This window comes from Electrophorus electricus, chromosome 12, assembly GCF_013358815.1.
Source record: "Electrophorus electricus isolate fEleEle1 chromosome 12, fEleEle1.pri, whole genome shotgun sequence".
Classification (NCBI taxonomy): domain Eukaryota; kingdom Metazoa; phylum Chordata; class Actinopteri; order Gymnotiformes; family Gymnotidae; genus Electrophorus; species Electrophorus electricus.
The window spans coordinates 14,006,509-14,025,597 of NC_049546.1; the positions used below are offsets into that span (position 1 = coordinate 14,006,509).

Sequence of the window (19,089 nt, forward strand, 5' to 3'; positions counted from 1 at the left end):
TAATAATGACATGTTAAAATTAATTCTAGGTATGCTTTTTGTTTTTGCTCAGTTTGTTATGGATGTAATTTATGAGCCATGTTAAGAAGCTAAGGCTGAATATAAACTGTGTTTGAAGGTACTGAACCATGTTGTTAATTCCATTTCAAAACACAAGGAAACTGAGCTTACTTCTTCAGAATAACACTTTTTTGTTGGTGTTCGAACCTCTCCAGCTCCTCAGAAGCCAACACCATGCCACTGTCTGTCTGGCTGTCCTGCAGGGAAGTGGCAGTGTGTAAGGCTCGGTGTAAAACACTATTCACTTGGAGGCCATTTTCAATTAGCCTGCTTCATAAATGTCTTGCTTTTAGGAATGGGGCAAGTGATTTCTGGATATTTGGTTTATGTCTCTATAAATGCATATATAATCATATGTAAGGATGTACAATATATGTGTAAGACTAAAATGTGATGAATTTTTAGTATTGTGTTTAAATAGAGCAGGAAAGTAAGACCGTCAAACTTGTTCTTTCCTTAAAATGAATGGTCAAAACCTTTTCACAAGGCTACTTGTCAAGTAGGTATCACTGACTAAGATAATCAGGGCCCACATAATTTATTTGTATTTGTAAATGAAAAAGATTCCAGTACAGCAAGTCATCAAATGTTTGAGTCCATCACTGGGCCAATGCCGTTTCCACTGAACATAAGTTATATGCAACAATAGCCATAGTAACTTACAGAAAAATTTCACTCAAAGATGCCACTATAGATGATATCAATGGAAGGAATTTGGGGACTACTTAATGTAATTAAATTTGCTTAATTCTACATACCCCCAATTTATGTATTAATCACATGCAGCCTCAAATGAAGGCTTAAACATCCTTACATGAGGTGACTTATGAGAGATCATCTCTATTGGTAGCTGCTCAAATGTTTTCACCCGGGAGTGGCATGTTGTGGATGGGCTCACCATCAAAGACCCAGAGAATGATACACAGTTATAGTATCTGGGAAGGAACATGACATCAAAGAATAGGTTACAAAGGTTCTTAACTTTCACAGCATTTAGGTATTTTTAAGAACAGCTCATACAAAAATTAAATCCCAACATCAATTTTTGAGCTATAATTATTCATCCTCACAACTGGGAACAACTATTTTGCTTTCCACACTAATTCAGCCACACATTCTCCTGGCATGCAGTAGGAAGTAGCTATATGTGGCAGGGCAGCACCTGGCTGGCAGGCTGTTGCAGACCAGTCTGAGCTCGTCCTGTGATGGAGGCCTTGAAGACACCTGCGAGAAGCCATCGTCTTCTGTACTCTGAGACATATTGAGGGAGATGTCCTGTGAAGTGACAGGAACAGTCCCTTTTAAAATGGAAACCAACTGTCTGGTATGTCAGTATCATGTGCTCACACACAATAATGCATTGATACAATAATTAGTAATTCTATAATGGTATATACCCCCATACAATATATATCTCGTTACAGCTTCTGTAAATTGCTATTGTTAAATGTTTAAACTTATCTAGATGCATTTATTAATATTAGACATGTACATTATACCAGTACACTTAAAAATACTAAAATGTATTCCTTTGTCATTCAATAGAAATGTTATATGAGCAAGAATCATGCAAATCATTGTATTAGTTAAATTACCACAAACATATACACTGAATATCCACTTTATTAGATTCCTGTCTTTCCAGGAGTGGAGCGAACCTGTTTGGAAATTATACATGTGACCCATAAAATTAGGTGAGCAAGTCTTCTGTGGACTAGTTTCAGTGTGAATCCACATTAGAATGGTAAAATCGATTTCAAAAACTGCTAATTTTGTTTCCTCATGCAATGATGTCAAGAATATACAGAGAATATTGAGATTAAAAAAAGAACACCCAGCGAAAGATCAGATGTAAACAATTATTTGATGAAAGGGGTCAGCGGAGGTTGTCAAGAATTGTTTTGATCAACACGCAGTGCATAGTCAAGCAAATTGCAGCCGTAAACAACTTGTCATTCCTTAGCCCGGATAACACAGGGATATAACGGCAGACCCTATTGGGAGATCAAGTGTCATTGCTGTCTAAGGGAAACAGAACAGCAAGACAGTGAGCAAAGGAGGGTAAAACCAGGATCATCAAGTAGTGGAAAAACACTGCCTGGTCAGATGAATCCATATTTCTTTTCCATGCTGATGAGATGGTCAGAATTTGGCAGGATGAATCGACGAGCCCTTCCTGTCAGGTGTCAACAGTTCAGGCTGGTGGAGGTGGAGTAATGGTGTGGGAAATGTTTGCTTGGCACACCCTGGATCCACTGATACTTGTGGATGGATGTTTGGACAGTAGGGCTTACCTAAGCATTGTAGTCAACCAATTTCATCCCTTCACGGCAGCCCTATGGAGGAAGGATACTTTCAACAGTTCAATGCACCATGCCACAAGGGTACAACCCTTAGTCATGGATTGGTTCCAGGAGTTTTCCTTGCTGCTCTGGCCTTTACAGTCCCCAGATCTTAATCCTATAGAGCATCTCTGGGACGAGGTATATCAGAACTTCAATCTCATTTGTAATCACTGAATGGCCCAAGATTCCTGCAGAATGATTTCAACACGTAGTGGAATCTATGCCAAGATGAATTGCTGCAGTTCTGAAGGCCAAAGGAGCTCCAAGGTGCTACTAGATGGGTGTCTCTAATAAAGTGGCTATTCAGCATGTATGTGGTATCAGTACAGTAAATATAGTACAAGGGCAACCCTGTAGTCATGAATGAAAAGGAAGAACGGTAAATATTAGCAAAATCTCTCACTGGTAGGCTGTTGTCTTGCAGAAGGTCTCCCAATATCTCTAGCAGCACAGGAAATGTGGGCCTTTCCTTAGGTTCACCCTGCCAGCATGCCAGCATGATCCCATATCTACCAGTAGGTGGAGGCAGAGATACACTGACGTTCACTGTCTCCAATGGGAATGGTTAGAAATATTTATCTTATGTCAATATATGAGCAACGTCTCATGACAAAATATGCTAACATTTCAGGGGAGGCATTGTCAGGGGCCCTCATCCTGGTGCCATCTTTAAGTCGTTTACAGAATTCCTCATCAATCTGAATCCCTGGGTAAGGTGAAGCTCCTGCGGACCACAGACATGCACCATGCTGTTTAACACACAAACCTTTAAACTTAGCCTATCCTGAAGGATGAAAAATTCTAATAAATGTGAAAAGCATTCATCTGTCATCTTTTCTCTGCCAGTTAGCTTAGCCCTGCAGCAGTGTGTAAAAAAAATAAATTCAATCTACCCAGTGAGAAGATCTCCCACAGCAGCACACCAAAAGACCAGACATCACTCTGACTGGTGTACACCTTGTCAAAGATGCTCTCAGGTGCCATCCACTTGAGTGGTAGTCTGGCCTGCAACAGCAAGTGCAGATCACAGCTTAAAAGCCTTTCTCAATTTCAAATTTTGACCCTCTCCACTGCTTGAAGTTTTTAAATTACGTTGGGAAGAGCATATGCAGAGAGTTATTTAAATCAAACAGTAAAATTTATTTTCCCTTACATTGCCTTTCCGTACATAGTCTGGGTCCTTGTAGATGTCACGAGCTAGTCCAAAGTCACAAATCTTCACAACATTGTTCTCTGAAAGCAAAATGTTTCGAGCAGCCAAGTCCCGATGGATGCACTAACAGGAGAGAAAAATAGCAGAAATAAGCACTGTAAGAAGTATCTGTTTGCTCAGCCAACATATACATCCTTTTATTACTTATTTATATATGTCTGACTTGATATTAGGCTTAATATTGTTTCTCAGCTTTTTCTTGAGTGACAATGGTCAAGAAAGGGTATTTTTCACTAGCCACATCTTTAGCAATTTTCATTGTGGAACAGCAAATTACTAGGTGAGAATGTTCATGGACTATAGCAGCCTGGGCTATACCTTACGAGATGCCAGGAACTCCATCCCTCGTGCCACCTGGAAGCTGTAGCATATCAGATCTTCTACTGTGAGAGGAGACTTCCAGAGGTCATCCACTTAGGAGGGATAGAAATATAGACATAGAAATCACACAGTGAAAAACTCACAAAAGAAAACTATTTACTCATAAACACAGCTTTGATCAATCATAATGAGATTTTGGGTTGGAACACCACACAGCAGTTTGTGTAATCACAACAGTGCAAGCTTACATGGATGTAAATAAAGTAAACTCACTTTTCCTCTCTGAGGGGTGGCTCTTCTGGCTCATTTTGCAATGCAGCTGGGACATGAAACTAAGGTTTGAGGGATAGGATGGGGATGAAGGCTTCCGGCCTATCTGCTCCACATGTCCGGCCTCCAGCATCCTCCTGACTTGGCTCTGGGTTTTAGGGGAGCAGTCCTGCAGAAGATACAAGCATTACAAGACCACTTTAGCCAAGGGATCACATTGTGATGCTAACAAGAGCAACAATTGAATATACAGCACCCAGTTTACCACAAGCATATATTATATATATATAGTATATAAGAGGATACTATGAGAATTTTATCATAGCTGGATGGCAAAATTGACAATAATTCAGAATATTCATCAAGGAACTTCAGTTGTCATGATCGCCCCTTCCTGGCATCACAGCTACCATGGCAATGCTGTTTTTGTTTCATTGCTGGTTCTGTTTCCATGTGTTTCTTTGTTTTGTTATTGTTCTGTTCCACCCACTTGCTTGCATCCCTGCCTGCAATTATGTTCACCTATGTCTTGTTAGTCTTCATCAATCTTGGTATTTAAGACTTGTGTTTTGTTACTCTGGTGGTTGGTTATTTCGGTGATCCATGTCTGTTTGATTTGGTCCTTCGGTTAGTTTAGTATGTACGGTTTGGTCCTTTTGTTAATTTAGTATGTATAGTTGTTGCTGTTTTGTGCCCTAGCCTTCGTTACCTATTTTATCCTGGTTCGCCCCTGGTTAGTGTTTGTTTGTGTTTGTCTGTTAATAAAATTCCCTCTCCACTTGCATTAGCTCCCTTGCCTCCCTTCGTGCTCACCCACTGTCGTTACATCAGTATTACTTTTAGGTGGTCTATAAATAGCTACATAAATAGCTGAGCATCATATGCAAAAAATAGAAATAAACTCACGTAGGTTTGCATTATTGTACTCAAACAGACCTTTGTATGTACATGCAACTCCATCTCTCTTACACTTTTGTGCAGTATGTACAAGTAGGCCAGGCAAGGGATGCAGTCTATTTGTAGATAAACATGTTTCAGTAAGGAAGTAATTGTATTGTTGACTTTTAAATTGTTTAAGGCTTTACACATCAATAGACCAATAGACCAGAAAAATTACTCAGTGCTGTTGTGGAATGCTTTGCAGAAATTAGTGTGACTCCTCAGAGAAACATGTTTCCCACAACCATGATAACACAAAGCTGTTACATTTATGCACAGAGAGGGAGTTTGATTCTATTCTTTCAATAAGGAATAAAGCTCACTGAGATTAGTTGACTTTTAAATTATTCAAGGCATTTCAACGTTTTGTGGATTCGTAGAATCAAACTCCCTCTGCATCTTTGTACATACATGCAATATACATACACTAAATATAAGCTACATAATACACATTTATTTACTTTAGCTTTGAATTAGTTCTGCTGACCTTAGGCTGCTATTGTTTTATTATTAAGTTTATGTTGCACCAGTTAGGCCCTTAATTAGACAAAGTTTCCTTTTCAGTTATTTCCCTGGAAAACATCTACATATATACAGCCAAAAGGAACAGCTAATGAATGGAAATATGACATATAAAAGTTAGGTGACTGGCTGACAGTGTAACAAGTTAAATTAAGCTAGACTGTCTGTTATCAGACAGAACATAATGTACTTGTAAATGTACATTATTTACATTATAGTTATTAATAGTCATTATTACGGTGATAATGAGAGTCCAGACAGTAAACACTTCATTTATTATCTATATTCACTAAATTACATATTTAGGTGAATGTATGTGAATATATTCACATAAATATTCACATATTCAGTGAATATAAATAGTGTAAAATACAAAGCAACATAAGTGTTGTTTTCCAACACAATACACAGTGTCGCAATACACAATTTCTGAGGCACTTTAACTCTTTAAACTTTAAACATTTTCCATGAGTTTTCTAAGCCTGAAAAGCAGTGTATAAAATCTCAAGACATACAGGAGCCACAATATTTGTCATGCTGTATGTTTCTACAGTATATGATAAGGAATTGGCTAGGTATACATGGGTTATACTTGACTAAATTGTAAATGATATGCTTTTGTATTATGGTCGTGTCTTACTTGGCTAGCGAGAGGTAGCTGTGCACCCACTGATTTCTAATTAGCCTTTTTATTCTCTTACCCTGTATGGTAAGAAAAATTCCCTCTTAGCCCGCAGGTAGTTGGACAGATTGCCATATTTGCAATATTCCACCACAACCATGAGAGGGCCTGAAAAATTAAAAGAGGCATGTAGAAGGTAGAGAAAAGTACAAAAAGGGGATTTTTAAAAAATTTAAATATATTACTGAGGTTATGTGTCCTATATGTCCACATAACGGCTATACTAACCATTGGTTTTGGTACATGCTCCAAGTAGATTTACCACATTAAGATGGTTCCCAATGTGAATGAGGATTTTCAGCTCAGACATGAGGGCCTTGTGTTCACTGGCTGTGGCTCCTTCTGTAATTTATACACATGGGCATGCACGCACACACACACACACACACACACACACACACACACACACACACACACAATACCGAACAATTTGTTTTCAGCCAGCATCTTCATCACCATTGCTTGTAGAGTTTAAGCATATAATTAAAGCTCTAACCTTTGAGCATCTTGACAGCAACAGTGCCTAAACTGCTTTTCTTGTCATTCCCATAGACAGAGGCCTCTATCACCTTTCCAAAAGCACCATGACCAAGCACCTTCCCTGCAATAAAGATATATATTAGTCTATATATAGCTATAGATATAGATATATATATTTCTCTCTCTCTCTCTCTCTCTCTCTCTCTCTCTCTCTCTCTCTCTCTCTCTCTCTATATATATATATATATATATATATATATATATAGATAGATAGATAGATAGATAGATAGATAGATAGATAGATATTTATATATATATATATATATATATATATATATATATATTTATCTGTCTATATATATATAGAGAGAGAGAGAGATAGATAGATATCTATATATATTTATCTGTCTATATATATAGATATAGATATATCTATCTATCTATCTATCATATATATAGATAGATAGATAGATATCTATATATTTATCTGTCTATATAGATAGATAGATAGATAGATAGATAGATAGATAGATAGATAGATAGATAGATATGGGTAGGACTTTGGGCTATCAGTTGGAAGATTGTGAGTCTTCTTTTTCCATGGCCTACCAAGGCGTAGGCGGTCACGTGGGATCTCCCACTGGCTGGAGTCATAGGGAAGGTACTCGCACTGCTCCTCCAGAGGCACCTCCCCTGGGTCCATGATGATGGACAGGTAGCCCGTCTTGATGTCAGCTGGGTTCACCTGTGGGATATCATCATAACAACATTAGCACCAGATATATGGTTAGTTCCTTAGAGACCGCTTCTTAGAGAACTGCTCACAGGAACCTATTTTGAAACAGCAAGCTCATCTGACAAATCTGTTCTGACAAACAGTGATTTAAAAAAAAAAAAAGCTTTTCTTTTTTTGCCTGTGGTGTAGTATCACTACTTATTGATTGCCTTAATAGTTTATCTTTGTAAAAATTATAGACAGGTTGATGCAGATCTTAAGTTAGGTATTGGTTGAGTTTGACCCATGAGACGGGCCAAGGACTAGAATAAGGGACAAGAAATGATGTGACGTCAAATGATGCAAATGGATCAGAGATCAAAGCAATAAGTGCACTGACCCGCTTGACATTGCAGAAGATGAGAATTAGGAGGACCCAGAAGAATATGGCGATGACTCCCGTGCCAATGAGGATCACAATCTCCACATTTGTGTCATCATCAGAGCCTTGTGGAGGAAAAGAGATTTTTTTAAACTAATTTGTTTTACTATTAGTTATTGTTACTATTAGTTATTAAGTTCAGAGTACATCAATAGAGAACCCCCCACAGATCTTGTAGTAAATTACTCCAAGCTCCTAATCAACACTTAAATGGAATGGATCACCCAAGTAGAGAGAAAAGCAGTGGTGCTGGCCCTCTTTGGCGACCTGAAGTAAAAGCTGTCGGGGCAGGGAAGTCAATACGGACTTCAGGTAAGCTCCCCAAGCTACTGCATACACACATAGAGCAGACTGACTTTCATGTCCTTACACTACAGGATAGCTTTCACTATTCAAGCTGGCCACTATATTTAGTTACTAGACGGTAGACATAATACTAGATAGGTAATGTTGGGTTCGTAAGAAGCAGTCTGAGTATGATGCACATTGAGCTACTTTTTATATTTAAAAAACAAACAAACAAGGCACTGGTAGCAGCAGAAACTGGAATTATGACCAAATTAACAAGTGCAAGAGAAAACATGGACATCATTTTGGTTTGACGCTAACCCTAATGATGAACTGGAACATACCAAACCTGTCCAAAACATGGAAATCATCCTGTTCATGGACATTGTACTTGAATATGCAGACAAAAAAGCAAAGGTGAAAGTTTTCAAATATTTGATAGAAGAGACAGGGAAAGAACTTAGCAAGATGCTATGTGCTACTGTGAGGGCAGAAGAGCTAATGGTTAGAACATCTATGATGGCATTTCACAACAATTGCAACCTAAAGCCAAAGCAAAACTGTCGAGAGGTACAAATTTCATTCCAGAACTAAAAGTGAGTGGTAAAATATTGCTGTGTAAAAATGACTCACTAATAAAGGACAGAATTGTTTGTGGAATTCTGAACTCTTGCTTGCTTACAAGAAGGATTTTATATTAGAAAAGTGCTCAAAGAAATGCAGAACTGCATAAACAAAAAACAAGGACAATGGAAGATCAGCACGTATAAGATGTGCAGGCAATTAAAATAAACAGTTCCTGCACAGTGTAGAGGGGGATTGGGGGGCATGGTAATGCTTTATAATACAGCCCACTTTTTACAACTTGGAGTGTAACTTCCCCATATGAATTGGTTCATATAAAATAAGGCTTCCTACTGGTACTGGAACAGCAGAAGAAAATAAGAAATCAAGGAGCAAGAGAGTAATAACTAGAAACTTTCAGTGTAACACACATTTACTTCATAAAATGAGGAAATACTCATACTGGAGAAAGACCAGTGAAATTCTAATTAGACTGTGGAACAAGTTGCAGTATGATATCAATTCAGCTACTTACCCCTAGCACACTGCTAGAAAAATCACAAAAGGTCTTAAGTGATGTAAAAGAATAAACCCAAGAAACAGGCAGCTATTTCTACTTGCTAGAAGGGTGTTCCATCAGAGAGTACATTTTTGCCATTGATGACATTGTCATGGAATCCCATGAAACATGGCATACATTCATGGCATGAATATCCTTACGTTTTCGAGCTAAGAATGGCTCAATATGAAATGGGAATAGCAGAAGTGTTCCAGAACAGGTGTGCACACCAGGTATGCGCACAAATGCAGATGACATCCTAATCATCTGTGAATGATGACGCAGTCGACACTATGATGTTAAGCGGAGAAAGGTGCTCAATCGATGTAGATAGCACAACATTACAGAGTACCTATTATGCTTTTCCACTTTTTCCCCTTTCTTTTAGTGTTATATAGTATTTTTATGTACTTAAATGGTCTGCAAAGTTACAAAGCCCAAAGTACATGCCAGAGTAAAGTTCTCCCAAAGAAACCAATTTTCTGAGCTGCCTGTAACACCTATTAGAATTTTAGCCTTTCTCTTATTTACAAAATGACACAATCTCATAATACTTTCCTTGTTGACCATCTATTGGCAAACTTGGTATGCCTTCACATAATGCATAGAATTACTGGAGGCCAAGAAGAGTTTGCTCAGCTTTGTAGCCATGTTAAGAAGACACTGTGTTTTGTGTTGTGAGGTGTCTCCTTCGTGTCCTCTGCCAGATTAGTACCATAAAGAAGTTAGTGTTGGAAATTTAGTTTCACTACTGTTCTCTCCACTGTTCCAATTTTTGTACTGTGTTGGCTGTAGCTGAGCCAAAGAAGCCAGTGCTCAGCTATAGGCATCCCGGATATTGAGGCAAACTTGACAGTTAATCTTCTTGTGTTATAATGGGTTTGCTAATTAGCGGAAAGCCCACATTTACTTAAATTGTGTGGAAATCTAGCAATGGGTTTTTCAATCACTAGATATTGGGAATGGTGTTCAAGTGTGGAGGAGTTATAATTACAAGCAATAATGTTACAGTTGCAATCCACTCTAAGCTTCTGCTAATTGGACATTGTTTCTTATGCCCCCAATATTTTTATACATGTACTATGCCGAGTTCAGAGAAATATATGTGTCTGTTCATGGGACTGTTAACAGCTTGGAAACCACTGAACACTATAAAGATTTCTAACATTTCAAGCAGATCAATGTTTACAGCAGCTCAGGAGAGAAGGATGTGTCTATAGACTGCATGACAGGGACGGAACATGTAAGGCTGGAACCGCTCCGGTGGTTGACCAGTCAGAACTCTGAGAGTTTGCACTGACCAATCATAACAAATTGGGTTTATCAGGAGGGGGGGGGACAAAGGAGCTCTCACAGGGAATGTCAGACAGAGGGTGAAAGATGTACAGTATGAGAAAAAGAATGTTCTTTGGAACATTCAAGGATGTAAATCTATTCTAGTAGACCCCAAAAATAAAAATATGAATATACAGTACCAGCTCTTCTACATTTAAATTTATTTATTTTTTATTTTTTGGCAGACCATGACGGTGTACAGGTACTTCTCACAAGCTCCCTGTACTCTTCTCTGCCTTCATATCAGGTTCTAGATAATTTATAATGACCCTATATAAACTGCAACACCAAGGGGACATTATGTAACTCTTAGTTATGGGTAAGCATAACTCACAGATGCTCTGATGTGTCCTGATGTACACACCTCCAAAATCTCAACTACACGTTGTATGGATCCGTGGAACTGTGCATCAAGTAAACATTGATTTTGTTCAGTGCATCAAATATTTGATTTTATTTTGTTAGTATTTGATGGTAACTGTATCACAATAGTGTCCTTATATGGACCTTGGCAATCAAGGAATTTGTTATAGCTGGACTTTAACAAATTTTAAATTGAATACCACCATCATAGTATATAAGCAAGAGGCAGTGGGCTGAAAGGCTAGGGACACACCAAACTGACACTGAAGAACTAACTGCAAATGATTGAGTGGCTTCTGTCAGCTCTGTCACCCCTCATCGCTTGTGTGTATTTACACTCCGACACACCAGACTACGCCTGAAGAAAGACACACGTGTACATTCTGTGCTCTTTCAAAAGAAAATTAACTCGAAAGGAAACTGCTGCTTCCCTAAGGTGTGGACTTCTTATAAAGAGTATACAGAGTTCTGAGTGACTCCATCTTCATGAGCGCCTTCCTTCCATAAAATTGCATACAGTAACATAAAAGTAATGATACATGTTCCATCTTTTCTGTAGATACTTATCACAACAAAATAGCTTTCCATGTAATATGTTAATCTAGCACACTGCATCAGTAGATCAAACCACAATGTGACAAAAAAAAACCTTATGTCTATATTAACTAATTTCAAGTCAAATTTAGACTGAACAGCCAATTAAAAAAAATTCCCTCACAGTTAACCATCAATAATGATTCAATATGCACAAGTGGTGCCTCCAAAGGTTTTTATTCTTATACCCAGGGAGTTTTTCCTTGCCACTGTCACCTTTGGCTTGCTCATCAGGGACCTGGACCTATACATTTATAAAGCTGCTTTGTGACGTGTACTGTAATACGCACTGTATAAATAAATGAGACTTGATTCAATTGGCCAAACAGTGCTTATGAAGACATAAAACCAATGGTAAGCCAATGGTGTGGAAGACATCACACTGAGCAGAGATGATGGTCAGCCATCTAACAGCTTGACACTGTCTGACATCAGATATTTGGGTCAGTATGTCCATAGTAAACACCTAATCTCTCCCCCTTTCTCTAAAAGCACAGTCCAATACTTGTTCTCCCCTGGCCACCATACTTCTAATTTTTTATGGCTTACTGACAGCAGATGTCCAGCAACCAATGTGGAGAATGAAGAGCCTCTTACCAATAACAGACACAATCGCAGAGGAATGGATGCAGCCTCTCTGGTTGCAGGCGGTGCATGTGTACAGGCCTGCGTCTTCCTCTCGGACTCGTTGAATACTAAGCATCCGGTTGGAGTCCTGAAGCAGAATACCTGTGCACATCCATACAGGTGTCAATCAAATCTGTGTGTGTGTGTGTGTGTTTATATATATATATATATATATATATATATATATATATATATATATATATATATATATATATATATATATATATATATATATATATATATATATGTGTGTGTGTGTGTGTTTGTGTGTGTGTTTGTTTATATATGGCCTGTGCAGGATATCTCATCAACTATCAAAAGCAATGAATTCATCCAAATGTGGAGCAAGTAATTTTCGTGTAAAAAATGTAAATTAAAAAAAAAAGTTATAATTATGCAATTTGTTGGAATGGGATGCTTATGATAATTTTTCTTCATACCCTTCAGGCCTGTTTACATTATCTGCTGTCATCAATATGACCACTATCTAATGCACATATCCTGTCACACTACCATGTGACATGTTTTCATATAATGACTGATCTGTGATAAAAATATGTGAGGAGGAGGCTGACCTGATACTGGGAAGAGGGGCTGATTGTCTTTAAACCATGAGAGTTGGGGAGACGGCGTCCCCTCCACATCACACTCCATTTGCAAGGATGAGCTGACATTCACTGTTTGATTGGTGGGGTTGTGCCGGTACCTCGGGGCCTCCAAGGCTAGGGCAAAGAGAAACAACAAATTTTAGAGAGACAAAGAATGGAGGTAGATAGTATGGAAATTGACACAGCAATTCAAATGAAGAGACAGAGAAAGCCATAGACAGAGATAGGGAGACACAGAGAAAGGAGGTTTGTCATCTTAGTCAAGTCTTGCAAGGAACTGGTTGTGCACACATATTCTCTGCCTTTTTCTTTTAGACATGTTGCTTCATGGGACTAAACCCACTTAAATGTATGATAGCATACTGAGGCTGTGAAAATTAAACTGACACTGACATTTTGCCATATAAAGAAGGGGTGAGTTGCATGCATGACAAGCATAGTGGAGCAAGAATGAACATCGATGTTCTATTAAAAGATAGAAGAGACAAAAAAAAGTAAGTTTAAGTTCCTGTAATGGTAGTTCAGACCTTTGGACAAGAACTCATACAAACGATTTTTGTTAATTAAGTGCAGTAGGTTTAGTGGAGCAAGGAAATTAAACTATACCAGACTCCTGCCCTCTAGAACATGAGCATTATACCCCCAGCCTACAGGCCTCCAGCAGCCCTCACCCTTCACAGAGAGGTATTTGCGGTGGCAGTGCTTCTCGCCGCTGCGCTGGTTCTGCACCTCGCACACATAGTTGCCTTCGTCCTGCAGCTGCACACTGGTAAAATTGAGCTCCAGCACCCAGCTGTTTCTGGAGGCCTGGAATGAGAGCTCTCCACCCAGGACCTTGGCATACTGGTACAAGCTTTTGCAGTCCTCGGGGGGCATGGCCTGTGGGTCTAGCCGGTACCAGCGCATGTTATTGTATGTGTAGTTGTCAGCACTACATTTCAGACGCACAGAATCCAGCTCCAGGGGCTCCTCCACGGGCTCCATTTCAATATTGAAGCCTTCTGGGATGGCTGGATAAAACAGGAGTGGGCCAGATAATGGAGTCAGAGAATATTTGTCTGAGAGAGGGTCTGGCTTTCACTAAATTACAAGCATTTAAGAGGTCACTGCAATTTTTAAGGGCTGCACTGTATATATACACACTGGGTTCAGAAAGTATTCAGACCTCTTGATCCTTATTGTATTGTAGATTTGATTTAGAATGGATATAATTGCCATTTTCACCCATCAATCTATACTACACATCAATATATAATAGTGTCAGACAGTATGTCTGAAAGATGGTCTGGCTTCCAATTCATAAGAAAAGTTCAACAATTTTTTTTTCTTTTTTCAATTTTTAAAGGCTGCATTTTCAGACCCTTTACTCAGTACTTTGTAGAGGCCCCTTTGGCAGCAATTACAGCTATAAGTCTTGCACTCTACAAGCTTTGCACACCTTGATTTGAGAAATTTATTCCATTCTTCATGGCAGAGTCTCTCAAGCTTTGTCAGACTGGACGGCATTTGTGAACTTCAAGTCTCTTCATAGATGTTTAATGGGGTTTAAGTATGGGCTTTGTCAAGGCCACTCAAAGCCATTCAAAGGCTTCCCCTGACACCACTCTAATGTTGTTTTGGCTGTATGCTTTGGTACATTGTCATGTGCAATTTTGAACTGTCTATGCAGTCTGAATTTTCATGTGCTTTGGAGCAGGTTTTCTTCAAGAATGTTCCTGTATTTGGCATCATTCATCCCTGTCTCAATTGTTACCAGTTTCCTTGTCCTTGCCACTGGGAAGTATCTACACAGATGCTACCACCACATGTCACAGTAAAGATGCGATTAGCCAGTATGGTATGCAGTTCTGGTTTTTCCACTGCACTGGACTAGTGCTTGCAGGCACAGGGGAAGATGGTTTAAGTAGGGAGGACTGTCAACTGTCAAATCTTGTTGCTTCTGAGTTCTTTGCATGCAAACGCAAATTAACTGTTATATGCCTTATTTTCAGTGCCTTCCATCTTACCACTCTTCTGTTGCCAGAGTTCTTTGCATGAAAACGCAAATGAACTGTTATATGCCTTATTCTCAGTGCTTTCCATCTTACAACTCTACTGTATGGGTCAGAGATGGTTGCCATCCAATAGGTTCTCCCATCCTTGCATAGGACTTTTAGAGCTTTTTTAAAGTTAAAGTTGGATTCTTTCTTACCTCGCTAAAAAGGCCTTTCTTGGCCAGATACCCAATTTGGCCAGAAGGCCAACTCTAAGAAGGGTAAAGATTATGCCAAGCTTTCCATTTGAAAATTATTGAGGCCACTGTAGTCTGGGGAAAACTCAAAATCTTTGATATAATTTTATGTCCTTGCCCTGATCTACACTTTGATAAATATATGTCTTTGATTACAGAGATCCAGAGACAGTTCCTTGGACTTCATGGCCTAATTTTTGTCCTGACAATGCAAAGTAAATTGTGGGCCATTATAGACCCAGGAGTCTATGTCCAAGGGGATTCCAAATGGATTACAGACACAACTTAAGGATAATCAAAACAAAAGCCAGGATGCATCTGACCAGGATGCACCTGATAATTAAAGCAAAGTCAAGATCCTCCTGACTATAATTTGGCATGCTATAGCAAGGAGTCTGAATACTTTCGTGAATAAGAGATCTAAGTTTTTGAGCTAACTGTTGAAAAATGTAAAGAATGTTTTCACTTCATCAATATGGGTGATTTTGTATAGACTGATGAGTATAAAATGGCAAATATATATTCAAAATCAAATCCACAACATAATAAAATGTGCAACATGCCAGTCTGAATATTTCATGAATCAACTGCGCGCATGCGCGTGCACATACACACACACACACACACACACACACACACACACACACACACACACACACACACACACACACAATATATATATATATATGGACAGTAAGTGAGACTCACTTGTCACGTAGAAGTAAATCAGTCGCTCATCTTTGCCCACTTTGTTCTCCGCAGAACATTTGTACATAGCTGACACATTTGCACTCAGAATGATGATACGGCCCACTGTCTGCAGGAAAAATGGCATCCAAGTTAACCTGAGTTTTTCTTTACTTTTTCCCCAGATGCTAGGATGTGTCCTATGCTCTATGTATACATTTTTCCTAATACCAATTCTTCACACAACAAATGACCTCTGACATGTAACAGAAAAGAGGAGGTGAGTGCTCTAAATATGCATGTTTATTGCCACTCACTCCAAGAAGCATGGAATGGGAAGAAAGGTTTAAATATTTTAAATGTTCACCTCCTCTCTGATTCATCAGACAAATGTTGTAAGGGTACACATATTTAGATCACTTAATAAAAACAAAAAATGATGATGGTTCAGCATTTAGCACTCAGGTGTTGGTGTGCTCCAATTTGAACATGTGTTCCTATTTTGTAACATTGAGGAAGAGGAAGAAAACATGACAGCAAACCTTTAACTTCCCATCAACTGGTTCAGACCAAGTGTCCATGCTCTCAATAGCATTCACAGTGTGCTCAGGGTCCAGATCGATCCAGTCCTGGCAAAGAGGAATCTTATCTTGCTGTCCTCTATGAGCTCTGGGAAGGTTTAGCAATCGGTTAGATATGTGTGTGTGTGTGTGTGTGTGTGTGTGTGTGTGTGTGTGTGTGTGTGTGTGTGTGTGTGTGTGTGTGTGTGTGTGTGTGCGTGTGTGTGTGCGCAATTGGAGTTACTTCCTGGTATATAAAATGGCAATTAACATCTTTGCACAGCTATCGAGGAACCTCTGACATGAAGATAACTGGAAAATCTAAAAAAGGTTAAGTCTGAAAATTCTTGCTTAAATACCACCATCTATATATTAACCTATATGTAAAACCTACAGACTCTCATTCTTATTTGCAATACAACTCTTCACACATTTGCATTAAGGATAAACCCAGAGATGTCTTGCTGATCATTTTGTTGAACACCTTCAGACCAATGTATTTAATGCTAATGGACACTATTATTAACATGTATGTCTGCATTGTCCATTGTTTCCATGACAGCAATGAAGATGGTAAACTTAAGGGAAAAAAACATCTACACTCTTCAAACTTTACAAAATGAATAACTTTGACCATCTTATTACAATGGTAACTATTGCAGGGTATGATGTATTAGGCAGCAAGTGACTATATATTAGGCAGGAAGTCAGCTCTTGAAATGAATGTGTTGGAAGCAGGAAAAATGGACAAGTGTAAGGATCTGAATGAGAAGGACCAAACTGTAATTGGTCAGAGCATCTTTAAAACAGCAGGTTTTTTGGAGTGTTGCCAGTATGCAGTGGTTAGTATGGATCAAAATGATCCAAGGAAAGACAACTGGAGAACTGTTTACAGGGCAATGGGTGCCAAGGTTTACTGATGTGCATGGGATGCAAAAGCAAGCCCATCTGGTCCAATACCACAGAAGCAGTATTGTAGCACAAAAAGCGAAAAAAGTTAACACACAGTGTACTTAAGCATGCTGCATATGGGGCTGCATAATCACAGAACCAAACAGTGTGCCTGTATAGTTGCTGACCAAGTATACACCAAGTATAGACCAAGTGGCCTCTTTTTGCAGCAGACCTCTTTTTCGTACCCTGCCACACTGCAAAAATTGTTCAGGAGTGGTTTGAGGAACATGACAGAGCTTAACGTACTCATTTGGTCTCCAAATTCTCCAATTCTTAATCCAATCGCATGTGGGTGTGCTGGAAAAGCACATTCAATCTATTGAGGCCCCACCCAACTAACAAGATTTAAAGATTCTGCTGCTAACATCTTGCTGCAGATAACACAAGACACCAGCTTTTAGCTGATTTAAGTGTGTGTGTGTGTGTGTGTGTGTGTGTGTGTGTGTGTGTGTGTGTGTGTGTATATATATATTTTTTTTTTTATTTTTTTTTTTACTTTTTTTTTTTTTCTCTTCACGTTATACTGATTTTTGAAATCAAGAAATCAAGACCTTTTTTAGCACTGACTTGGAATTGGCTTGGAACAAAAGAGCCTAGTATATTTGTCCAGCAGGAGGGACAAGCCCACTCCTGCACATACCCACACACAATACCTGCCCCAGTGCCAATCACCAGACTACTATTTGTAAACACCTATACCTTATTTTCCCTGTCCTTATTTATGCATGGTGCCTGCCCATGCCGTACTCTTCTCTTTTCCATTTACCACTGTGTTGCAGCTTGCTGCCTTACTTTGTTTGTGTAGCTTGCTCCCTCTGTGCTGCCAGCTTCATCATTTTATGAAAAGGACTTAGAAGAGATTTTAACATGTAAAAAAACTGAGTGATTATTAAGACTAATGTGTTATATAAAATGCTGCTACTATTTTACAGACAACCCAGAGATAACTGAGCCCTTGCAAAAAAAAAAAAAACCTATGTCCATTTACTGTTATTTCTGCAGTCTACATAATAAAAACAATAATATAAAGCTTATTGCAAGTTTTATTTTTGAATGCCCACATGAATGAAGATATGTCTAAATAGTCATATTAAACATTTTAATGTAATTTTAAAAGGTAATATAACAGATTAAATATAACGTGGAAATGGCTGATATGTGTTTTTTGCTGTAAAGGTTCAATTAATAAAGAAATCTAATGTTAAGCATTTTTTTCAGTCAAATCAATTTGTATTTTTAGCTCAAGGAGAGGAAATGTGGGTTTCTGGTGATAAATGCACCCACCATGGCGGATCTAGGATTTGTGTGCATTTGTGTGTTTTTCTGTGAAAGAGAGATGGGGAGGATGCACAGATTGACAAAGGAAATGATTTAGATCCTTGTTTTTTGCTTTCCTGTGGATGATGAGTGCTAAAGAAGGATTCAAATGATGCCTTCCACATCATTTATATTTATGGCATTTAGCAGACACTTTTTTCCAAGGTGAACAAGTACAATTTGAGCAACAGTTAAGGGCCTGACTCAGGAGCCAACAGTGGTGACTTGACAATGGTGGGGCTTGAACCGGCAACCTTCTTATTACTAGGTCAGTACTGTAACTGCTGAACTACTGCTCCAATATGCACATTATTTAAAAGAGAGCACTGGCAAATACCTGCAATCTTAATATCCTTCTTTTCAGTCTAGTGTGTGTAGGCAGGTGCATAGAAAGTAGTTTCACTGGGTGTCTGC

At 38.7% G+C, this 19,089-nt stretch overlaps 1 protein-coding gene across 3 annotated transcripts in view; it reads right to left on the reverse strand.

Moving 5' to 3' along the window:
- The window catches only part of flt4 (fms related receptor tyrosine kinase 4), a 48,262-nt gene that overhangs the window by 440 nt on the left and 28,733 nt on the right, over nucleotides 1-19,089 (reverse strand). For 2 of the 3 annotated variants that reach the window (XM_027008635.2, XM_035532023.1), the window contains 19 exons: nucleotides 16,387-16,513; nucleotides 15,866-15,974; nucleotides 13,599-13,937; nucleotides 12,895-13,041; nucleotides 12,290-12,421; nucleotides 7,948-8,054; nucleotides 7,442-7,577; nucleotides 6,849-6,953; nucleotides 6,581-6,694; nucleotides 6,372-6,460; nucleotides 4,213-4,378; nucleotides 3,937-4,031; nucleotides 3,559-3,681; nucleotides 3,299-3,410; nucleotides 3,030-3,129; nucleotides 2,809-2,914; nucleotides 1,223-1,335; nucleotides 875-995; nucleotides 172-257 (listed from right to left, as the gene is read on the reverse strand). In XM_027008635.2, the coding sequence (XP_026864436.2) occupies nucleotides 172-257; nucleotides 875-995; nucleotides 1,223-1,335; nucleotides 2,809-2,914; nucleotides 3,030-3,129; nucleotides 3,299-3,410; nucleotides 3,559-3,681; nucleotides 3,937-4,031; nucleotides 4,213-4,378; nucleotides 6,372-6,460; nucleotides 6,581-6,694; nucleotides 6,849-6,953; nucleotides 7,442-7,577; nucleotides 7,948-8,054; nucleotides 12,290-12,421; nucleotides 12,895-13,041; nucleotides 13,599-13,937; nucleotides 15,866-15,974; nucleotides 16,387-16,513 (2,427 nt within the window). The remainder of the gene's footprint in view (nucleotides 1-171; nucleotides 258-874; nucleotides 996-1,222; nucleotides 1,336-2,808; nucleotides 2,915-3,029; nucleotides 3,130-3,298; nucleotides 3,411-3,558; nucleotides 3,682-3,936; nucleotides 4,032-4,212; nucleotides 4,379-6,371; nucleotides 6,461-6,580; nucleotides 6,695-6,848; nucleotides 6,954-7,441; nucleotides 7,578-7,947; nucleotides 8,055-12,289; nucleotides 12,422-12,894; nucleotides 13,042-13,598; nucleotides 13,938-15,865; nucleotides 15,975-16,386; nucleotides 16,514-19,089) is intronic. The other variant, XM_035532022.1, reaches the window with a different exon arrangement.